The sequence below is a fragment of the Sapajus apella genome, unplaced genomic scaffold (assembly GCF_009761245.1).
Source record: "Sapajus apella isolate SASKATOON/1434 unplaced genomic scaffold, GSC_monkey_1.0 scaffold25, whole genome shotgun sequence".
In the NCBI taxonomy this organism is placed as follows: Eukaryota; Metazoa; Chordata; class Mammalia; order Primates; family Cebidae; genus Sapajus; species Sapajus apella.
In genome coordinates this window covers 21,230,247-21,253,594 of record NW_022436965.1, presented here as the reverse complement: position 1 = coordinate 21,253,594, position 23,348 = coordinate 21,230,247, and the positions used below count along the sequence as shown (strand labels likewise).

Sequence of the window (23,348 nt, the reverse complement as noted above, 5' to 3'; positions counted from 1 at the left end):
TTGACTTTGTGGAACGTGAGGCCAAAGTACCTTTTAAGATGCCACCAGGGCTGTATAGCATAGTAGTAGTGAATGTAGCCTTTGAAGTCAGATGCATCTGAGTGTGAGCTGTGGCTAGTCATATATTAGTTGTGTCATATTGAAAAGTTACATAACCTCTGGTTCCTCAGTTCATCTGTTTGAAAATTGTGGGAATAACAATTCCTGCTGGGTCTTTGCAAGATGTCAGTGAGACATGCAAGTGCTTAGAATAGGGTTCAGCATAAGTAGAGTCTCAGTAGAGTAGGTGTTATTTAATCCCAGAAATAACTGACAGCTTTGGAAAGTGAGAGTGAATGTCTCCGATCATTAATCTAACAGATACTTATCTAGTACTATGTGCCTGGCCCTGTGGACACTGTCATGTTTTTATCTCATTCGTATTCACAATGACTGCCTAGTCAGTGGTATTGCCTCCATCCTCTGAGAGGGTAAAGGGCCAATCCCACACCCCACCAGTGGCGGTGTCAGGGAGGGGTTCCTGGCAGGAGATGGGTCTTGTAGAAAGGCTGCTGCTTTGCTTTCATTCACGACCTGGGGCCAGTTTGCTCAGACAGCTCCTGTCAGGACACCATGGGCAGCTTTTGCATGACCCTACCTCCCAGGTCTTCCTAAATTTTCCCTAAGTTGCTTTATTCTTTGGCTGTTTCCCTACTTGTTTTTGTTAGACTGTGGGAGGAAGAAATCCATTTCAAATCTACTGAAACCTGTTACTAAGCAACAGCAGTAGTTAAAAGCAACCTGATGGTGAGTAAAGAATTAGGGTTTCAGACCTGTAGTTAATAATGGTCTCTGTTTCCCTGCTGCCCTGCATTCCTTCCTCTTCAATTCACTGCTGGGTGAAGGAGGGATCCCCGCATTTTGGAAGTTAAGTCAACCAATAAGGTGACTCTTGCAGATGGGAATGTGGTGCTCTTCCAGCCGTGTGGAAGCACTGTCCTGGAACGATCTGCCCCAGGCTGTTGGCTCCCTGAATGCTATCTTGGGAGGAGCACTGCCCTTCAGATCAGGAGAGACGGCTTCCAGTCCCCTCTCCCCGTTCTCCCAGTCCCTCTGAGGCTGCTTGTTGGGTATCGGGCTGGCTGTGTACTAACTCAGTCCTGTCGCCTGTCTCATTATCTGTCCGTTTGCAGGATGGGCTCAAAGGGAGCCCTCAGTTCTGCTCCTCTGCATGGCTGTGACTCAGACCCCAGCTCAGGGTAGATACCCTTCTTGTCTCTGGGAAGAGTGAAAAATGTCCCAGGTTAGCATTTTCACTGGGTTGTATCTCAGTTGCTGGACCATTTATGTATCACCTTTGTGGGATGACTATGAATTATCTGCCTGAGTGCCACCTCCCTTCCATCATGCTCGGATACTTGAGGAGCTAGAAATAAAATCATGAAACGCGCTCCAAATAAAATCACTTTTTGGCCGGGTGTGGTGGCTCACACCTGTAATCCCAGCACTTTGGGAGGCTGAGGTGGGTAGATCCCTTGAGGCCAGGAGTTCAAGACCAACCTGGCCAACATGATGAAACCCCATCTCTACAAAAAAAACACACAAAAAAATTAGCTGGTCTAGCTGGCATGTACCTACAATCTCAGCTACTTGGGAGGGAGGCTGAGGCACAAGAATTGTTTGAACTCAGGAGGTGGAGATTACAGTGAGCTGAGATTGCACCCCTGTACTCCAGCTTAAGCCACAGAGTGAGACTGCTTCAAAAATAAAAATCACTGTTTCGTTTTTTTTTTTTTTTTGGAGATGGAGTTTCGCTCTTGTTACACAGGCTGCAGTGCAATGGCACGATCTCGGCTCACCACAACCTCTGCTTCCTGGGTTCAAGCAATTCTCCTGCCTCAGCCTCCCAAGTAGCTGGGACTACAGGCATGCACAACCATGCCTAGCTAATTTTTGTAAAAAAAAAAAAAAAAAAAAAAATCACTTTTTTATACTTCTGTTAAAATAGATAATAAGGGACCATATTTTAAAGTGTGAAGGATCTGGCTTGGCTTCTGCTTTTGATAGCCCTATGAAAGTGACAAGTGTGGCATCGTGAGACTTCTGGGATGAATTGGGAAATTGAAGGGCAGCCTTGTGTCTGTGAATTCTGTTTTCTATGAGACAGTCTATACCAGGCTTTATCTTCTCTTTGCTCAGATAACTTCTGACCTAGAGTTGACTGTAGGAGTATAAATAGTTTAAAATACGTGTTCTTAAAACCTAATTTTCAGCATATAAATTTTTAAGAATCAGTGTTTATCAAAGGTGCATGAAGCCATTTTCCAGAGTTTTGTCATAGTTTTTTTTGATTTAAAAATCTTGTTTTTTTTTTTTTTTTTTTTTGTTAGCTTTAAATGTCCAGTAGTTTATTTGCAGACGGCATTTTAAAAAAGTGAATAGATGTTAACCTGAAGATAAATATAGATTTATGTCTGTGTAACTCTTGGTAAGATATAACAAAACCTACAAGTCTAAATTTTTTGGAAATTTCTATTTTAAAAGTTGGTTGGGAGATAAAATTGTGTGACTTTACTTTCTGGTTAATAGTTTTATAGTTAAGAAGCAAGTGTGGTGAAGTTTACTTGATCTTAGCTCACTCAAGAATAGGGTATTTATGAGCCGGGCACGGTGGCTCACGCCTGTAATCCTAGCACTTTGGGAGGCCGAGGTGGGCGGATCACCTGAGGTCAGGAGTTCAAGACCAGCCTGGCCATCATGGTGAAACCCCATCTTAAAAAAAAAAAAAAAAAAAACAGCAGGGTATTTAGTTCCACTTTGGTTATTTTCACTTCTACCCTGAATTCGTAGTCCCTGATACTTAAGCTTTGCCCTTGGCTTACCAGTTTTTGTTGTAGTGAGATAAATGGGGAGTAGTAGAGCCTTTGTTAATGTAAATTGACAAAAAATTACATCCTTTTCTATCAGGAGTAGATAAACTGATTATGGGCTTAGAAATGTACAAAATGATTTTCTGTAGATAGGATGATCTGAAGCCATGAGTCCACTAGACAGGAGAAACTTTGCTGTTTAAAATGAAAGGTCATTTAGGATCTGGAATAATTTGCTAAAAAAATGAAATGTCAGTTCATAGCATTGTAGCAAATGTTGATACACAGTCACAACAAAGTAATGCCACTACATTTAATAAGCAGCCACGAACAACAGAAGGACAACCGGTCCCTGATATGAATGGACTGGCTACCTGAACATAACATTCTTGTGAGGCATCCTTAAAGGACAAATTGCAGCTGGTATCGGGGCAAATGTTGCTCTGTGTCTGTTGAATGTCCACGCTACAAGAAGTTATGAGCCTTGTTCTGAGTACAAATGAACCTTGTATTTGTGTCATCTCCTAAGAGAGAGGTATAGTTTACATTCAATTTTTTGGTCTTTCTGCTATGAAAGGTGTTTATTTTGCCTCTGTCAATGTGTTTGCTTGACTTAGCAACCTTAAGTAAGGAAAGGAAAAAAACAGCCCTCTGAACTCTGATCTTTTGCTACTTCTGTTATTTTTTATTGTGAAGTTGGGAGTGAGGACATTCAAAAGCCCATGTTGAATTTATATACCTTTAGAATATTGTGCTTGTTTTAAAATGATGAGCTTTTAAAACACTTTGTTTAAACATGAGTCCATTTTTGTAATTGTATGAATACTCATAACTAATTTTGAATGCCATTGATTGTGTAACTGAATTCTTGTATCCAAAAACACATTCTTGAGTACTACTTTTCCTATCTTGAAAATCTATTTCATTTAATAAATATTGTTTTCTTTATGCTAACTTAACTTTAAAAAGAATGTTGCTGTCTCTCCCCTATCACGATTGTTATTTTTTTGCTTTTTTCTTCAATAAATGATAGCATTATGATCTTTAATAAATCTAGTGTTGTCGCTTATTCATGTCTGTATTTCCAGGAGTCTTTAAGCCAAATGAAGATTGTACAACTGTAAGAAAAAACCATATATTAAATTTGAATTCTTAGTGTGTAGCACACATTATAGGCACTTAAAGATGTTTTTAGGGGCCTAACTTGACCTGCAGTCCTCTCCTAAATTCCTTAGGATTTCACATGGGTCTAAGGACAGTTTGGAATGTTTTTGAAAGGTAAGAAATTTCTTTAAGTGTTTAAATTGGAATATGTGTGTGTGTGTGTGTGTGTGTGTGTATTTTTTTTTTTTTTTTTTTTTGAGAGGTTCTCACTCTGTTGCCCAGGCTGGAGTGCAGTGGTGCAATCTTAGCTCACTGCAACCTCTGTGTCCTGGGTTCAAGCAATTCTCATGCCTCAGCCTCCAAAGTAGCTGGGATTACAGTCGTGTGCCACCACACCTGGCTAATTTTTGTATTTTTAGTAGAGACAGGGTTTCACTATGTTGGTTAGGCTGGTCATGAACTCCTGACTTCAGGTTCTCTACCGTCCTCAGCCTCCCAAACTGCTGGGATTACAGATGTGAGCCACTGCTCCTGGCCTATTTTGGAATATTCCTACACACCTAGCTGGTTTAGTTATTTTGTGTAAAGTAGGTTGTCTAATTGGCATAAAGTTATTTATGATGTTTCCCTATTTTAGTATCTGTAAGATTTCTACTTATGTCCTTTCTTTCATTGCTAATGTTGGTAATTTGAGCCTTCTCTTGCCTTGCTTAGAATAGGTAGAAAGTTATCTGTTTTTTCTTTTTTTTTTAAATTTTTGAGTAGAATCACTTAAGTTATCCGTTTTTTTATTGATCTTTTCAAAGGCAGCTTGATTAAGATTTGAACACACATTTAACAAAGGCAGATATATGAATGGCCAACAAATATATCTAGTACATAATGTATTATATGAAATTTAAAAAAATAGGTAAAATAACTCTGGAATTTCAAGTTCTTAGGTGCCTTCATTGGTGATAAAATAATGAAAAGCAAGGAAGTCATTTGCATGAGTTAGGATAGTCATTACTTTGGGAGGGACGGAGAGACTAGTCATTGGGAGGGAACATAATGTGAGGATGCCTCTGGGTGCTGGTCCTGGTCTTTCTTCAAAGACCTTGTGGTAGTTTCATGGTATTTGATAAATCATTGTGCTGTATATGTATTTGTTTGTGTACTTTTCTATTATGTTTTACAAGTAAAGAACCAATATTTGGTTTCATTGATTTTTCAATGTTCATTGTCTATTAATTTGATTTTTTTCTCTTGATTATTTTCTTTTTTATACATACTTTGGGGTTTAATTTGTTCTGTAGCTAAAGTAGAAGCTTAAACCATTGATTTTTACACCTTTTTTCTAATACAATTTAAGCTCTAAATTTCCTTTTTAGCATTGCATTAGCTGCATCTTACAAATTTTGATATGCTGTGTTTTCATTTTAATTCAGTTCAAAATATTTTCTGGTCTTCCTGTGATTTCTTTTTTTGCCTCATTGATTACTTACAAGTGTGTTTAATTTCGAAACATTTGGGGACTTTGCAGATCTTGATTTGTAATTTAATTTCAATATAAATATTGAAATTTAATTTCAATATATAGTCAGAATATAGTCTCAATTTTAATCCTTTTCAATTTCTTGTGACTTATTTTATGGCCTACCATCTTACTTTATCTTGGTGAATGTTCCACATGTACTTAAAAAAATGTATATTCTGCATTTGTTGGGTAACGCCTTCTATCAATATCAATTCGGTCAAATTGGTTAATAGTATTATTGATTTTTTTTTTTTTTTTGAGATGAAGTTTTGCTGTTGTTGCCCAGGCTGGAGTGCAATGGCGCGATCTCGGCTCACCGCAACCTCCACCTCCTGGGTTCAGGCAATTCTCCTGCCTCAGCCTCCTGAGTAGCTGGGATTACAGGCACGCGCCACCATGCCCAGCTAATTTTTTGTAGTTTTAGTAGAGACAGGGTTTCACCGCGTTGACCAGGATGGTCTCGATCTCTTGACCTTGTGATCCACCCGCCTTGGCCTCCCAAAGTGCTGGGATTACAGGCGTGAGCCACCGCGCCCGGCCAGTATTATTGATTTTGTGTTTATCATTCGTTAAGAGAAATGTCAATTATAATTTGGATTCAACTATTACTCTTTTCCATTTTTTAAATGTTTGATTTATCAACATTATCAGTTTTATCTTCATGTATTTTAAGGCTCTGTTAATGTGTTTGTGGTACTCTACAGAAGCAAGATGAACTGCACCCAAAATTTGCTTCAATATCAAGATGCATGATGCCACACACACACCAAGAAGATATGGGAAGTTATTACTTTATTATTTTGGGGGAAAGGAGGGAAGCTTCCCAAGCCGGTTCAAAAATGGCTTGAGAGGGCAGGGTGCAGTGGCTCACACCTGTAATCCCAGCACTGTGGGAGGCAGAAGCAGGAAGACTGCTTGATCCCAGGAGTTAGAGATCAGCCTGGGCAACATAGCAAGACCCCTTCTATACAAAAATATTTTTAAAAATTAGCCGGGCATGGTGGCATGTGCCTGTAGTCCCAGCTACTCAGGGGGTTAAGGTAGGAGGTTAGCTTGAGCCCAGGAGGTTGAGGAAGGCAAGGAAAGGATGGGGGTTCCTCTGTGCAGACACTTGTCTGGCTTGAATCTACTTCTGGCTGCAACAGAGGGAGCACCCAGTCGGACATTCTTATCAGTCCACTCTGGGGCTGAAGAAGAGATGGGGCTTAAAAGATGTCAACAGTCAAACATAAAAAAAAACTGAGTCATTGTATTTAGAATTGTCCTGTCTTTTTGCTGTATTGACACATGGAATGTCCCTCTTTCTCATAATATTCCTTGTTCTGAAGTTTACTTTGCAATTAATATAGCAACTCCAGCTTCCTTCATGATTAACGTTAGCATGGTTATTTATTCCGTCCTTTTAACCTGTCTGTGCTTTTATATTTAAATTGAATTTCTTGTAGACAGAATATAGTTAAGTCCTGCTTTTTAAAAGCCCAGTTTAATACCCTTAAATTATTCCTATGCTATTTGTTTTATTTTCTTATATCTTCCCATCTATCTGTTTTTTTTTTCTTTTCTCGACTTCTTTTAGATTAATAGTGTTGTGAGGTGTGTTTTTTTTTTTTTTTAGGATTTCATTGTATGTTCACTACTAACTTATTCCTCTTTGTTTTATTAGTGATTGCTCTAGCATCTACAGTACCCATCTTTAATATACCATAATCTACCTTCAAGAGTATATATTAAAATAACTTCATAACAGGATATTTCCAATGTCTCTACTCTTGACCTTGGTGAGATTATTGTCATACATTTTACTTCTACGTGTTATAAATCCCATAATACACTGTTATTCTGTCTTTAAACAATTATCTTTTTTGAAGATTATAAAATAAGAAAACCCTTTTATATTTCCCTATGTATTTGTCATTTTCTATGCTTTGCATTTCTTTGTGTAGATTCAAAGGTATCATTTTCTTCTGCCTGAAGAACTGCCTTTTAGTAATTGTTGAGTTTGGGTTTAATAATGTTGAATTAGGGCCGGGCGCGGTGGCTCAAGCCTGTAATCCCAGCACTGTGGGAGGCCGAGGCGGGTGGATCATGAGGTCAAGAGATCGAGACCATCCTGGTCAACATGGTGAAAACCCGTCTCTACTAAAAATACAAAAAATTAGCTGGGCATGGTGGCGCGTGCCTGTAATCCCAGCGACTCAGGATGCTGAGGCAGGAGAATTGCCTGAACCCAGGAGGTGGAGGTTGCGGTGAGCCGAGATCGCGCCATTGCACTCCAGCCTGGGTAACAAGAGCGAAACTCCGTCTCAAAAAAAAAAAAAAAAAAAAAAAAAATGTTGAATTATCTCAGCTTTCGTTTGTCTGAAAAAATTGCCTTTATTTTTGAAAGATATTTCATGTTGGGTATACAATTTTAGATTGGTAGTTTTAGACAATGCTTTAATTTTTTTATTAGACTTTATTTTTTAGAGCAATGTTAAGTTCATAGTAAAAATGAGTGGAAGATACAGACATTTCCCATACATCCTTTGCCTTCATACATGTATAGGCTCCCCATTAATCAACATCCTCCACCAGAATGGTACGTTTCTTAAAACTGATGAACTTATGTTGACACATCATTATCACCTGAAGTCTGTAGTCTATATTAGGGTCATTCTTGGTATTGTACATTCTGTGGTTTAGGGCAAATCTAAAATCATACGTATCTGCTATGATAGTATACAGACTTCTTTCACTCCCCTAAAAATCCTGTGTTCTGCCTAGTCATCCCTCTGCTCCCCCCCAATCCCTTATGACCACAGAACTTTTTACTGTTTCTGTAGCTTTGCCTTTTTCAGAATGTCAGGAATATAATTGGGATCACACAGTATGTAGCCTTTTCAATTCCTGTTGCTCTACATCCTTGTCAGCATTCGGTATTGACAGTATTCTGGATTTGGGCCGTTTTTTTTTTTTTTTTTTTGAGATGGAGTTTCACTCATGATACCCAGGCTGGAGTGCAATGGCGCGATCTCGGCTCACCGCAACCTCCGCCTCCTGGGTTCAGGCAATTCTCCTGCCTCAGCCTCCTGAGTAGCTGGGATTACAGGCACGCACCACCATGCCCAGCTAATTTTTTTGTATTTTTAGTAGAGACGGGGTTTCACCATGTTGACCAGGATGGTCTCGATCTCTTGACCTCGTGATCCACCCGCCTCGGCCTCCCAAAGTGCTGGGATTACAGGCTTGAGCCACTGCGCCCGGCCCGATTTTGGCCGTTCTAATAAGTGTATAGGAGTATCTCATTGTTTTAATTTTAATTTGCATTTCCTTGGTGATACAATATGGAGCATCTTTTCATATGCTCATTGTCCATCTGCATATCTTTTCTGGTGAGGTGTCTGTTAACGATTTTTTTTGTTAGACAGGGTCTGGCTCTTGCCCAGGCTGGAGTGCAGTGGTATGATCTTGGTTCACTGCAGCCTCCCACTCCTGGCCTCAAGTGCTCCTCCACCTCAGCCTCCAGAGTAGGTGGGACTACAGGCACATGCCACCATGCCTGTCTAATTTTTTGTCAAGATGGGGTTTCGCCATGTTGCCCAGGCTAGTCTTGAACTCCTGACCTCAAGTGTTCCACCTGCCTTGGCCTCCCAAAGTTGGGATTATAGGTGTGAGCCACTGCTCCTGGCCTGTTGATATCATTTTTAAAATTGGGTTATTTATTTTCATATTGTTGAGTTTTAAGAGTTTTTTTGTATATTTTGTACAAGTCTTTTATCAGACATATTTTTGCAAAATACAGTATTTTCTCCCAGTCTGCAGCTTGCCGTTTTTTTCTCTTGACATTGTCTTTTGCAGAGCAAAACATTTTAATTTTAATAAGGTTTAGCTTATTGATTCTTTCATGGATCATGCCTTTGGTGTATCTAAAACGTCATTGCCAGCCGGGTGCGGGGACTCATGCCTATAATCCCAGCATTTTGGGAGGCTGAGGTGGGCAGATCACCTTAGGTCAGGAGTTCAAGGCCAACCTGGAAACCCCATCTCTACTAAAAATACAAAAATTAGCTGGGCATGGTGGTGGTTGCCTGTAATCCCAGCTACTCGGGAGGGTGAGGCAGGGAGAATTTCTTGAACCCAGGAGGCAGAGATTGTGGTGAGCAGAGATTGCGCCACTGAACTCCAGCCTGGGCGGCAGACAGAGAGACTGTCTCAAACAAAAAGCCATAATTGCCAGCTAGGTATGGTGGCTCATCTTTGTAATCCCAGTGCTTTGGGAAGCAGAAGTAGGAGGATCACCTGAGGCCACAAGTTTGTGACCAGCCTGGGCAACGTAGTGAGAACTGGCCTCTACGAAAAATTAATAAATAAAAAATTAGGTTGGTGTGGTCGTGTGCTCCTGTAGTCCAGCTACTCAGGAGGCTGAGGTGGAAGGCTCCCTTGAGCCCAGGAGTTGAGGCTGTGGTGAACTATGGTCGTGCCACTGCTCTCCAGCCTGGACGACAGAGAAAGACCCTGTCTCTAGATAAAACAAAACAAACAAACCCCTGGGTCATCTAGGTTTTTTTCCTATGTTATTATCTTGGAGTTTTATAGTTTTTTACATTTAGCCTCTGTGATTCATTGTATGTCCAGCTCTAGCCTCATTTATTAAAAAGATGATCTTTGTTCCATTGTATTTCCTTTGCTTCTTTGTAAAAGATCAGTTGATTATGTTTATGTGGGTCTCTTCCTGGGTTCTGAATTCTGTTCCTTTGATATATTTGTCCATTCTTTTATCAATACCACACTGCCTTAATTACTGTAGCTTCATAGTAAGCCTTAAAGTAAGGTAGTACCAGTTCTCCAACTTAGTTTTTTTTCCTTTAATATTGTGTTGGGTATTCTAGGTCTTTTTGCCTCTCTATATAAACGAAAGAATTGGTTTTTAAAAATGTGTATACCAAATAACTTGCCAGGTTTTTGACTGGGATTGCAATGAATCTATACATCATGTTGGGAAGAATTGATATTATGAAAATATTGAGGTGTTTTGTTTTGTTTTGTTTTTTTCTGAGACAGAGTTTCACTCTGTTGCCCAGGCTGGAGTGCAGTGATGCGGTCATGGCTCCCTCCAGCCTTGATCCTGGGCTCAAGTAACCCTCTGCCCCAGCTTGCTGAGTAGCTGGGACTAAGGAGCACACCACTATGCCTAGTGAATTTTTAAATTTCTTGGAGGGACAGAGTCTCACCATGTTCCCTAGGCTGGTCTTGAACTCTTGGGCCCAAGTGATTCTCCTCCCTTGGCCTCCCAAAGTGCTGGGATTACAGGTGTGAGCCACCATGACTGGCCAAATAGTAACTCTTCCTATTCATGAAAATGGCTTATCTCTCCATTTAGTTAGTTCTTTAATTTCTGTCATCAGAGTTTTTTAGGTTTCCTCATACAGATTTTGTACATATTTTGTTTGATTTCTACCTAAGTATTTCATGTTTTGGGAGGCTAATACAAGTGGTATTGTGCTTTCAAATTCAAATTCCACTTGCTCATTGCTGGTTTATAGGAAAGCAGTTGACTTTTGTATATTAACCTTGTGTCCTATAACCTTACTATAATTGCTTACTAGTTCCAGGATTTTTTTTGTTGTTGATTCTTTGGCTTTTCTACATAAACTACCCTGTCATTTATGAAGAAAGTTTTATTTCTTGCTTCCCAGTCTATATCCCTTTTATTTCCTTTTCTTGTCTTATTGCATTAGTTAGGACTTCTATTATGATGATAAAAAGGAGTGGTGAGAGGGGGCATCCTTGCCATTATGGCCTTAACCTTAAGTTTCTTACCATGAAGCATAATATTAGCTATAGGCTTTTAATGGATATTCTTGACCAAATTGAGGAAGTTCCCCTCTCTCTCTCTCTTTTTTTTTTTTTTTTTTAAGAAACTGATGTTTATTTTCCATCAACTTTATTTCCATGTTGCTTAAGAGTGTGTGCAAGAACAGCTTAAGACCATTCAGTGGTTGCTCCTACTCATTCAGTGGTGTGAGCAGTGGGAGCTGCAGACCAGTCTTCCGTGGCAGGCTGGGCACTCCAGTCTTCAGTAGGGAACTGCTGGATAGGCACAGAGGGCACCTGCATGCCTTCAGACCAGTCTGCACCCTCAGGCTGAGGAGCAGTGAACTCAGGAGCTGGAGCAGTCCATTGGCCCTGAAATTTCTCCTTGGTCACAGCCTTTTCAGCAGCAGCCTGCTCTTCTTTTTCGATCTCTTCAGGATCTCTGTAGAAGTGGAGATTAGGCATGACCTCCCACAGGTGTTCATGGGACAGGGTGCCACGCATGCGCAGAACTTCCTGAGCCAGCATCCACCACATCAGACCCACTGAGTGAGCTCCCTTGTTGCATGGGATGACAATGTCCACATGGTACAGAGGAGAATCTGTGTTACACAGAGCAATCGTAGGCAGGTTAACATAAGACGCCTCCGTGAGAGGCTGGTGGTCAGTCTTGGGGTCAGTAACCACAAGAAGCCGTGGCTCCCAGAAGGCTGCCTGGATCTGGTTAGTGAAGGTTCCAGGAGTGAGGCGGCCAGCAATTGGAGTGGCTCCAGTGGCAGCAACAAACCTTAGCATGGCCCTCTGGCCAGTATTCCTGGAGGATTATAACACTGACATCAGCAGGGTTTTCAATGGCAACAATGGCATGGCCAGTAGAAGCTTCTCCCAGGTCCTCTGGAGATTTATGACGTAGATGCCATCACTTTTTTTTTTTTTTTTTGAGACAGACTCTGGCTCTGTTGCCAGGAGCCAGGCTGGAGTGCAGTGGCGCAATCTTGGCTCACTGCAACCTCCGCCTCCCAGATTCAAGCAATTCTCCTGCCTCAGCCTCCTGAGTAGCTAGGATTACAGGTGCATGCCACCACACCCAGCTAATTTTTGTATTTTAGTAGAGACTGGGTTTCACCATCTTGGCCAGGATGGTTTTATATTTAAGTCCTTAATCCATTCTGAGTTGATTTTTATATATGGTATGACATAAGGATCCAATTTCATGATTTCTATTTTTTAAAAAATTTGTTAAGGTGTTTCGGCCCAGGATATGGTCTATGTTGGTGAATATTTCACATGAACTTGAGAATAATGTGTATCCTTCTGTTGTTGGATGAATTAGTCTATAAATACCCATTATATTTAATTGATTGATGGTGTGGTTGAATTCAGGTGTGTCCTTACTGAATTTCTGCCTGCTGAATCTGCCAATTTCTGATAGAGGAGTTTTGAAGTGTCCACTATAATAGTGGATTCTTCTAGTTCTCTTTGCATGTCTGTTGATTTTTCCCTCACACATTTTGATATTCTGTTGATAGGCACATATACATTAAAGATTGTTATACTATTTTGGAGAATTGACCCCCTTAGCATTATGCAATGTCCCTTCTTTATCTGTGATACCTTTCCTTTCCCTGAAGCTTGCTCTCCCTGAAATTAATATAGCTTCTCTTGCTATCTTTTGATTAATGTTAGCATGGTATATCCTTGGCCATCTATTTATTTGTTTTTTTAAGTTTCATTTTTAGGCCAGACATGGTGGCTCACAACTGTAATCCCAGCACTTTGGGAGGCCAAGGTGGGTGAATCACATGAGGTCAGGAGCTCAAGACCAGCCTGGCCAACATGGTGAAACCCTGTCTCTACTAAAAATACAAAAATTAAGTGGGCACTGTGGCACACACCTGTAGTCCCAGCTATTCCAGAGGCTGAGGCAGGAGAATCACTTGAACCTGGGAGGCAGAGGTTGCAGTGAGTTGAGATTGTACCACCACACTTGAGCCTGGGTGACAGAGTGAGACTCTGTCTCAAAAAAAAAAAAAGTTTTATTTTTAATTGACAATTATATATATTAACAGAGAATGGGACACAATGTAATGTTTTGATATCTGTATTCACCGTGAAATGATTAGATCAAGCTAATTAACATGTATCAATACTTTTAAGTTTTTTATACTGAGAACACTTAAAATGTATTCTTTTAGCAGTTTTGAAATATGACACATTATTATTAACTATGGTCACCATACGGTGCAATAGATGTCAAAAACTTACTGTCTTCTGTAACCGAAACTTTGTATTCTTTGGTCAACATCTCTCATCCATTCTCTACTCCTGATAACTATCATTCTATTTTTTACTTCTGTAAGGTTGACTATTTTAAATTGCACATAGAGGTGAGATTGTGCAGTGTTTGTCTTTCTGTGCATAGATGATTTCACACAGTCCACCAGGTTTGTCTATATTGTCCCAGTGACAGAATTTCCTTAGTTTTACAGGCTGACTAGTATTCCATGTATATATATGTCACATTTTCTTATCCATTTCTCTGTTAATTGACACTTAGCGTGATACCATATCTTGGCTGTGGGAACAATTCTGCAATTAACATGGGAGCATAGATATCTCTTCAGCGTACTGATTTCAATTCTTTCTAATATATACCCAGAAGTGGGGTTACTAGATCGTATGATACTCTAATTTTAGTTTTTTGAGGAACCTCCATGCTGTTTTCCTGTAATGGCTGTACTAATTTACATTACAACAGTATACAAGTGTTCCTTTTTCTCCACATTCTTGCCAACACTTGTTATCTTTTGTATTTTTGATGATAGTCCATCTAACATGTATAAGATAATCTCTCATTGTGATTCTAATTTGCTTGATTATTCCTTGATTATTAGTGATGCTGAGCATTTTTACATAAACCTGTTGGCAGGCCGGGCGCGGTGGCTCAAGCCTGTAATCCCAGCACTTTGGGAGGCCGAGGCGGGTGGATCACGAGGTCAAGAGATCGAGACCATCCTGGTCAACATGGTGAAACCCCGTCTCTACTAAAAATACAAAAAATGAGCTGGGCATGGTGGTGCGTGCCTGTAATCCCAGCTACTCAGGAGAATTGCCTGAACCCAGGAGGCGGAGGTTGCGGTGAGCCGAGATCGCGCCATTGCACTCCAGCCTGGGTAACATGAGTGAAACTCCGTCTCAAAAAAAAAAAAAACAAAAAACAAAAAACAAAAAAAAACCTGTTGGCCATTTGTATGTCTTCTTTTAAGACATATCTCTTCAAGTCATTTGTCCATTTAAAAATCAGGTTATTTCTTTTCTTGCTATTAAGTTGAGTTTCTTATCTATTTGGGATATTAACCCCTTATCAGATGTGGGTGTACAGATTTTCTCCTACTCTGGGTTGTCTCTTCACTCTGTAAATTGTTTTCTTTGCTATGCAGAAGCTTTTTAGTTCATGCCATTCTATTTGTCTATTTTTGCTTTTCTTGTCTGTGCTTTTGAGGCCATATCCAAAGAATCATTGCTCAGACCAAAATTATCGAGGTTTCCCCCATGTTTTCTTATATTATTTTTACAGTTTCAGGTGTTTAAGTCCTTAATCTATTTTGAGTTGATTTTTATATCTGATACAAGGGTCCAGTTTCATTCTTCTGTGTGTGGATATTATTTTCCCAACTACCATTTATTGAAGAGACTGTCCTTTCTCTATTGTGTATGCCTGGCAACTTTATTGAAAATCAATTGACCATACATGCATGGGTTTATTTCTGGACTTTATTCTGTTCCATTGGTTGATCCTCTGTTTTTATGCCAATGCCATGCTGTTTTTTTTTTTTTTTTTAATTGATATATAATAGTTCTTTGTGGCTGGGTGAGGTGGCTCACACCTGTAATCCCAGCACCTTGGGAGACCAAGACGGGAGGATCACAAGGTCAGGAGATCGAGACCATTCTGGCCAACATGGTGAAACCCTGTCTCTACTAAATACAAAAAAATTAGGTGGGTGTGGTGGCACGCGCCTGTAGTCCCAGCTACTCAGGAAGCTGAGGCAGGAGAATCGCTGAACCCAGGCAGCGGAGGTTGCAGTAAGCCAAGATTGTGCCACTTCACTCTAGCCAGGCGACAGAGCAAGACTCTGTCTCCAAAAAAAAAAAAAAAAAAAAAAGTTGTTTGTATTTTTGTGGTACATGTGATATTTTTACATGTCTACAATGTATAATGATCAAATCAGGGTAATTGCTATATCCGCCACCTTAAACATATATCTTTTTTTGTGTGTTGGGAACATTCCAAGTTTTTTCTAGCTATTTTGAAATATACAGTAAATTATTGTTAACTATATGGTCTCTTTCCTAAATGCCATGCTATTTTGATTACTGTTGCTTGGTAGTATATTTTGAAATCAGGTAGTGTGAAATCTCTAGCTTTGTTCTTTTTGCTCAAGATCTCTTTGGCTATTTGGGGAATTTGTGGTTTCATATGAATTTTTGGATTTTTTTTATTTCTATTAAAAATGACATTCGAATTTTGATTTGAATTTTGCATTGAATCTCTAGATTGCTTTGGGTAATATGAACTTTGTTTTTGTTTTGAGATAGAGTCTTGCTCTGTTGCCCAGGCTGGAGTACAGTGCACAATCATAGCTCACTATAGCCTTGATCTCCCTAGCTCAAGTGATCCTCTCACTTCAGCTTCCTGAGTAGCTGGAACTACAGATGTGCACCACCATGTCTGGCTAATTTCTATATTTTTTGTAGAGATGGGGTTTTGCTATGTTGCTCAGGTTGGTCTCAAACTCCTGGGCTCAAGCAATCTTCTCACCTTGGATTCACAAAGTGTTGGGATTATTGGTGTGAGCCACTGCACCCAGCCACTCTGAACATTTTAACAGTATTAACTCTTCCAATCCATGATTATGGGATGTCTTTGCACTTATTTGTATTTTCTTCAATTTTTAAAATTAATGTTTTATTGTTTTCAATATACAAATCTCTCACCTCCTTGGTTAAATTTACTCCTATGTATTTTATTTATTTTTTGATGCTGTTGTAGATGGGATTGTTTTCTTAATTCATTTTTCAGACAGTTTGTCATTAGTGTACAGAAATGATACTTATTTTTATCGGTTGATTTTTGTATCCTGCAACTTTACTGACTTCACATATCAGCTATAACAGTTTCTTGAAGGAATATATAAGATCATGTCCCTAGTAAATAAAAACAAGTTTATTTCTTCCTTTCCTATTTGGATGCCTTTTATTTATTTTTCTTGCCTAATTGCTTTGCCTGGGACTTCCAATACTATGTTGGAAAGAAATTTCATCTATTTACTTTTACTTTTTTTGTTGTTGTTGTTGTTATTTAGTCTTTATTTCATAATCATAAACTTAACTCAACTCTGCAATCCAGCTAGGCATGGAAGGGAATAAGGAAAACGTGGAACCCAAAGGGAACTGCAGCGACAGCACAGATTTTAGGATACTGCAAGCAAATGGGGTGGAGGGGTGCTCTCCTGAGCTACAGAAGGAATGGTCTGGTGGTTAAGATAAAACACAAGTCAAACTTATTAAAGTTGTCCACAGTCAGCAATGGTCATCTTCTTGCTGGTCCTGTCATTCCTGGACCCAAAGAGGTCCATGGCCTCCACAATATTCATGCCTTCTTTCACCTTGCCAAAGGCCACATGCTTGCCATCCACCCACTCAGTCTTGACAGTGCAGATGAAAAACTGGGAACTGTTTGTGTTGGGTCCAGCATTTGCCATGGACAAGATGCCGGGACCTGTATGCTTTAGGATGAAGTTCTCATCATCAAATTTCTCCCCGTAGATGGACTTGCCACCAGTGCCATTATGGCGTGTGAAGTCACCACCCTGACATATAAACCCTGGAATAATTCTGTGAAAGCAGGAACCCTTATAACCAAATCCTTTCTCTCCAGTGCTCAGAGCACGGAAGTTTTCTGCTGTCTTTGGAAACTTGTCTGCAAACAGCTCGAAAGAGACGCGACCCAAGGGCTCGCCGTCGACGGCAATGTTGAAGAACACAGTGGGGTTGACCATGGCTGGCACTAGAAGGCTCCATGCGGCGGTGGCATCTGCAAAGCAGGCTTTTTTTTTTTTTTTTTTTTTTTTTTTTGAGACAGAGTCTTGCTCTGTTGCCCAGGCTGGAGTACAGTGACATGATCTCGGCTCACTGCAACCTCCACCTCTCTGGTTCAAGCAGTTCTCCTGCCTCAGCCTCCCGAATAGCTGGGATTACAGGCACCTGCCACCATGCCTGGCTAATTTTTTTGTATTTTTAGTAGAGATGGGGTTTCACCACGTTGGCCAGTTGGTCTTGAACTCCTGACCTCAGGCAATCCACCCTCCTGGGCCTCACAAAGTGCTGAGATTACAGGTATGAGCCACGGCCCAGCCCATCTATTTACTTTTAATCTCTATGTGTCCTTATATTTAAATTGAGTTTCTTTAGACAAGATATCATTGGGCTTTGTTTTTTTAAATCTATTCTGTCAATATCTGAGTTTTAATTTAGGCTTTTTGATCATTGATGTTTAAAGTGCTTATTGATATAGTTAAGTTACTTTCTACCATATTTGTTACTGTTTTCTATTAAGGTGCCCTTGTTTTTATCTTTTATCTTTTTTTTTTTTTTTTGGCTTTTGTGGTTTTAATTTTTTTGTATGATTCTGTTTTCTCTACTTTCTTAGCATAATAGTTATGCTTCTTTTTTTTCTTCTTCTTCACTTTTTTTTTTTTTTTTAACTTTTTTGGTGGTTGCCATAGAATTTGCAGTATATATTTACAGTTGATCCAAGTCTAGTTTCAAATAACACTGTAGAACTTTATGGGTAGTGCAGGTACTTTATATTAATAAAATAGTCCTACTCTGTCTTTCCTGTTTTTTATGTCATTACTGTCATTTATTTCACTTACATGTAAGCATATATATATATAATCTCTCAATTCTCTTGTTGCTTTATTTTGGATTGATTGGTTATTTTAAATATTGTGTCTCATTCCTCCACCTCATTAGCTTGAAAATTATGTACATTTTGGCTATTCTTTAGTGGTTACCCTAGATATTATAACATGCATCCTTATCATATCAAAGTGTGATGTTAACTGTATTTTTTTTCCCCTTCCCAGACATTTCAAGGATTACATTTTACTTTCACTTCATTTATCCCCTTCCAACTTATATGTCATTATCTTCTTTTTTTTTTTTTTTTTTAAATGGAGTCTCATTCTGTTGCCCAGGCTAGAGTGCAGTGGCAGGACCTCGGCTCACTGCAACCTCCGCCTCCCGGGTTCAAGCAGTTCTCCTGCCCTACAGGTGCACACCACCACGCCTGGATATTTTCTGTATTTTTGGTAGAGGCAGGCTTTCACCATGTTGGTCGGGATGGTCTCGAACTCTTGACCTCATGATCTGCCCGCCTCGGCCTCCCAAAGTGCTGGGATTACAGGCATGAACCACTGTGCCCAGCCATCTTCATGTATTTGAATTCAATGTATATTTAAACCTAATAACAATTTGTATTATTGGTATATTCAGTTAACACTTATTGGAGTTTACCCACATATTATCATTTTGTTGCTCTTCATTTCTTCCTGTGCCTCTGATCTTTCATCTGAGTTTTTCTTTTCTTTGAGACAGAGTCTCATTCTTGCCCAGGCTGGAGTGCGGTGGTGAGATCATGGTTCACCGCAGCCTCTACCTCCCCAGCTCAGGTGATCCTTCCATCTTAGCCTCCCAGGTAGCTGGAACTATAGGCATGTGCCACCATGTGCAGCTAATTTTTTGTATTTTTTATAGAGATGGGGTTTCACATGTTGCCTTGGCTGGTCCTGAACTCCTGGGTTCAAGTAATCCTCCCACCTGAGACCTCCCAAAGTTTTGGGAGCTTTATGGGTAGTGCACATACTTTATATAAATAAAATAGTCCTAATCTTTCTTGTTTTTTATGTCATTGCTGTTGTTCATCTCACTTACATGTAAGCATATATATATAATCTCTCTCAATTCACACGTGAGCCATGGGGCCCAGCTGTGAGATTTTTCTATCTGAAGAATACTCTATTTTCCTTAGTACAGGTCTTGTTGGTGGCAGATTGCCTCATTTTTGTTCATCTGAAAATTTTCTGTACTTCTCTTGCATTCTTGAAGGATATTGTCATAGGATATAGAATTCTAGGCATTTTAATTTCAGTACTTTAAAGATAGCAGTTCATTGTCTTTTTTCATTATTGCTGTTAAGTCAGTTTTTTGATAATCAGTGCAATGTGTCTCTTTTCATCCGGCTCTTTGTTCTTAGTTTTCAGTATTTAACCTTGACATACCTGCATGTCAATTTCTTTTTATTATGCTGTTAAAGTTTTTAAGGCTTCACAAGTCTTCAGCACAATGTTTTCCACTAGTTTGGAAAAGATCTTAGCCATTATCTCTTCAAGGATTGCTTCTGCTCCATTATCTTTCTCTTCTTTTGGGATGCTAATGAATACTCTAGACAGTTTTACTTTATGTTTTATATCTTTTACTCTATTATATGCTTTTTTTTGTCTCTTCAAATTTCATTCTAGATGTTATCTTTTTCAGTTCTTCAGCTATGTCTAATATACACTGTGGTTAACCTCTCACATTGAGTTCTTAGTTCAGTTGTATTTTTAATACTAGAATTTCCATTCAGTTTAAAAAAATAGTTTTCAGGTTTTTGCTGAAAAATTCCAACACTATCTTTTTGCTCTCTGACCATGGTGAACATGTGTCCGTTAAGTCTGTAGTCTGAAGCCCCTATTATTTATTCTGTTTCTAGTGTCCTGTGGTTTCGCTTGGTTTCATTCATATTGTCTTGTTTCCCTCTTTCCCTGATTATTGTGTGATAGATGTTGCGTTTGCAGAATGGCTTGTTGAATAATCTGAGGCTTGGGATCTTCCAGAGGTTATTTAGATTTGCTTCTGGCAGGTGGCTGGGAATGCTGGCATTCAGGAGTCATCCTAAGGTGATTGTCAGCTGAGTTACTCTTGGTTTACTCTATCTCCTGGGTGAAGCTCTTCAGGTCCCAATAAGAAAACTAGGAGGTCAATCATTTCCCCTTGTCTTTACCACATCTACCTTGTGCTATAGCCTCCGTGCTCCCTAGACTCAGGAGGCTTTCAAAAATGCTGATCAAATTCTTGGCCTCTGCTATTGGAATCAGCAAAGGCCACCCTGGGAGATGCACTTCAAACATCTGGCTCACCTACCTGGCCATTGTCTTCCTCCATATTTGGGCCTGGTAATTTTTCATCACGTTGGCTTCCTTATGCCTTCAAGCAGATGATTTTACACTGTACAAATTTTCTACTTGTCACGTTACTTAGTCTACCATTAGCAGAAGCAGAAATGCTCTCCTGTCAACTCTTGAGATTCTATCATAGCCACAAATGGCTTTTTAATGCTTCTATGATGGTTATGTTTTTGGCTAATAAAAGTAATAACTATATTTAGTACCCTTCTCTGCATTTTAAATTTTTTTGCATTTTGCCCAACTGAAAGTTCCCATAGTTTTCCCCTTTACTTGGCATCTTATCTCAAGTTATATTAAAGCTGAATGCAAAAAAAAAAAAAAAGGTGTGAACACATTTGCATAGGCAAGGTGAAATTGTTTTCATTCTTCTTACCTTTCTCAAAACCAGTGTAGTTTGTTCGGCCTTCTTGGGAAATAAAAATTAGGAGGTATCATTATATTTAGTAAATTTGGTAAAATTATTCAGTTGAACACGTTTAAAAAATGTTGTCATTTAGTTATGTATATATATGTGTATTTTTTCTATTTTTAAATATGATTCTCATTGGACTTATATATACACATAGTAGATAATTGATAAAAATCTCCTCTAATTTTCTTCAGAAGTGTTTCATGGAAATCATGCTCCTTTTCTGGTGTCATGTATTCTTTTTTGTTTGTTTGTTTGAGATGGAGTCTTGCTCTGTCGCCCAGACTGGAGTGCAATGATGTGATCTCAGCTCACTGCAACCTCTGCCTCCCAGGTTCAAGCAATTCTCCTGCCTCAGCCCCCTGAGTAGCTGGGATTACAGGTTCTTACCATCATGCCCAGCTAATTTTTGTATTTTTGTAGAGACGGGGTTTCACCATGTTGGTCAGGCTGGTGTTGAACTCTTGACCTCAGGTGATCTGCCTGCCTTGGCCTCCCAAAGTATTGGGATTACAGGCGTGAGCTACTGAACCTGGCCTGGAGTCATGTATTCATAGGCTAACTCAAGAGGAAGGGGAAAATGTTAGCTTCTATGTAGAATACCAAATTGCTTGATGTAAGATAAGTAAGTCAATCAACGAAAGTAATATCTTAAAAAAAATTAGTGATTTTATACATAGAAATATTTCATTTTCTGAACAAGCAAGCAAAACTGTATTAAATTACTGTGAGATTGAGGAGATTAAAGTATGAAATATAGGAATATGTCAAATAGTGAGGTCCATGGAGGATCAAAATTGAGATTGCTTCTATTTTAACTTTTTCATATACATATTCCTCAAAGAGGAAGTACAAAGTAAAATTGAGAAGTTTATAGATGATGCAAAGTTCACCTGAAAAGTAAAAATTCCAAGCCAATGTAAAAGTACTGGAACAGCTAAGTCTTATCAATGAACATAAAAGTGGAGAGGACTAAGCATATGACGAAAAGCAAACCAAACTATGTAATTGATATGATTTGGAGGTTTGTCCCCTCAAAATTTCATGTTGAAATGTAATCCCCAATATTGGCGGTGGGGCCTGGTGGGAAGTGTTTGGATCACAAGTGGATCCCTCATGAATGGCGTTGCACCATCCCCTTGGTGATGAGTGAGTTCTCGCTCTGGTAGTTCATGCGAGATCTAGTTGTTTAAGAGAGTGTGGTACCTCCCCCAGCCCCTCTCTTGCTCCTGCTCTCAGCCTGTGATGTGCTGTCTCATTTTCTTCTTCCACCATGTTCGTAAGCTTCCTGAGGCTCACACCACAAGCAGATGTTAGCACTATGCGTCATGTAAAGCCTGCAGAACTGTGAGCCAATTAAACCTATTTTCTTTATAAATTACCCAGTCTCAGGTCTGTCTTATTATTTTTTTGGAGTCAGAGTCTTACTGTCTCTCCCAGGGTGGCATGCAGTGGTGCAATCTTGGCTCACTGCAACTGCTGCCTCCTGGATTCAAGTAATTCTTGTGCCTCAGCCTCTGAGGTAGCTGGAATTACAGGTACCCACCTCCATGCCTGGCTAGTTTTTGTATTTTTAGTAGAGATGGGATTTTACCATGTTGGCCAGGCTGGTCTTGAACTCCTGACCTCAGGTGATCCATCCACTTTGGCCTCCCAAAGTTCTGGGGTTATAGGTGTGAGCAACTGTGCCTAGCCAGGTATTTCTTTGTATGGACTAAATACAAAAATGGGCTAATACAGTGATCATGGGCTCCAGCTTTCCATTTATGACCTTGGAAGGCATTTTGGGATCCTTATGGACATGGGTGGAAAGATACTGTAAACAAAGCAGATCTTCCCATGGTGTTTTTGTACCAAAATACTGGGTACAATTCTAATTGCCCACTGCAAGGAAGCTGTGATAGAGCTGAAATGGTTCACAAAATCCCAGGACTTCAAAATGGAGTCAGAATAAAAAGTTTTCAGGTCTTAGGATTTTTTTTTCTATCTTTAGTATAGAAAAAATGAAATTAGCCAAGGTGCTGTGAATGAAGACTCCATTGCTATGGTGAGAAAGGTTGTCACATGAGAAAGCAGATACAGAGTGGTGCACCAAATCCTGGAATCCAAGAACTGGAGCCACCCTTGAAGATTAAAAGAGGCCACTTTTTTTTTTTTTTTTTTAAAGGCAGAGTCTCACTCTGTTGCCCAGGCTGGAGTGCAATGGCATGATGTCAGCTCACTGCAGTTGGGAATTCTCCCACCTCCTTCTCTCAAGTAGCTGGGACTATAGGTGTGTGCCACCATGGCCGGCTAATTTTTTGTATTTTTAGTAGCAATGGGATTTCACCATGTTGGCCAGGCTGGTCTTCAACTCCTGACCTCAAGTGATCCTCCTGCTTTGG

At 39.6% G+C, this 23,348-nt stretch overlaps 1 protein-coding gene, 1 long non-coding RNA gene and 1 pseudogene across 3 annotated transcripts; 1 reads left to right on the top strand and 2 right to left on the bottom strand.

The window, feature by feature from the left end:
* The first annotated feature begins 1,877 nt into the window (after positions 1-1,877).
* Positions 1,878-3,897, top strand: LOC116560186. The gene is made up of 2 exons (XR_004272843.1): positions 1,878-2,629; positions 2,778-3,897. It is a non-coding gene; the product is annotated as an uncharacterized LOC116560186 (long non-coding RNA).
* Positions 3,898-11,345: 7,448 nt separating this feature from the next.
* LOC116560185 lies at positions 11,346-12,226 on the bottom strand (annotated as a pseudogene). Its single transcript, XR_004272842.1, has one exon. The product of XR_004272842.1 is annotated as a 40S ribosomal protein SA pseudogene (transcript).
* A 4,528-nt stretch (positions 12,227-16,754) lies between these two features.
* LOC116560184 (peptidyl-prolyl cis-trans isomerase A-like) lies at positions 16,755-17,365 on the bottom strand. The gene has a single exon (XM_032291467.1). The coding sequence runs from the start codon at positions 17,322-17,324 to the stop codon at positions 16,830-16,832; it is 495 nt and encodes a 164-aa protein (XP_032147358.1). The 5' UTR covers positions 17,325-17,365; the 3' UTR covers positions 16,755-16,829.
* Between the last annotated feature and the right edge of the window lie 5,983 nt (positions 17,366-23,348).

Excerpts from the sequence above, each read along its gene's own strand:
- LOC116560184 (XM_032291467.1), bottom strand. The coding sequence starts at position 17,324 with ATGGTCAACCCCACTGTGTTCTTCAACATTGCCGTCGACGGCGAGCCC.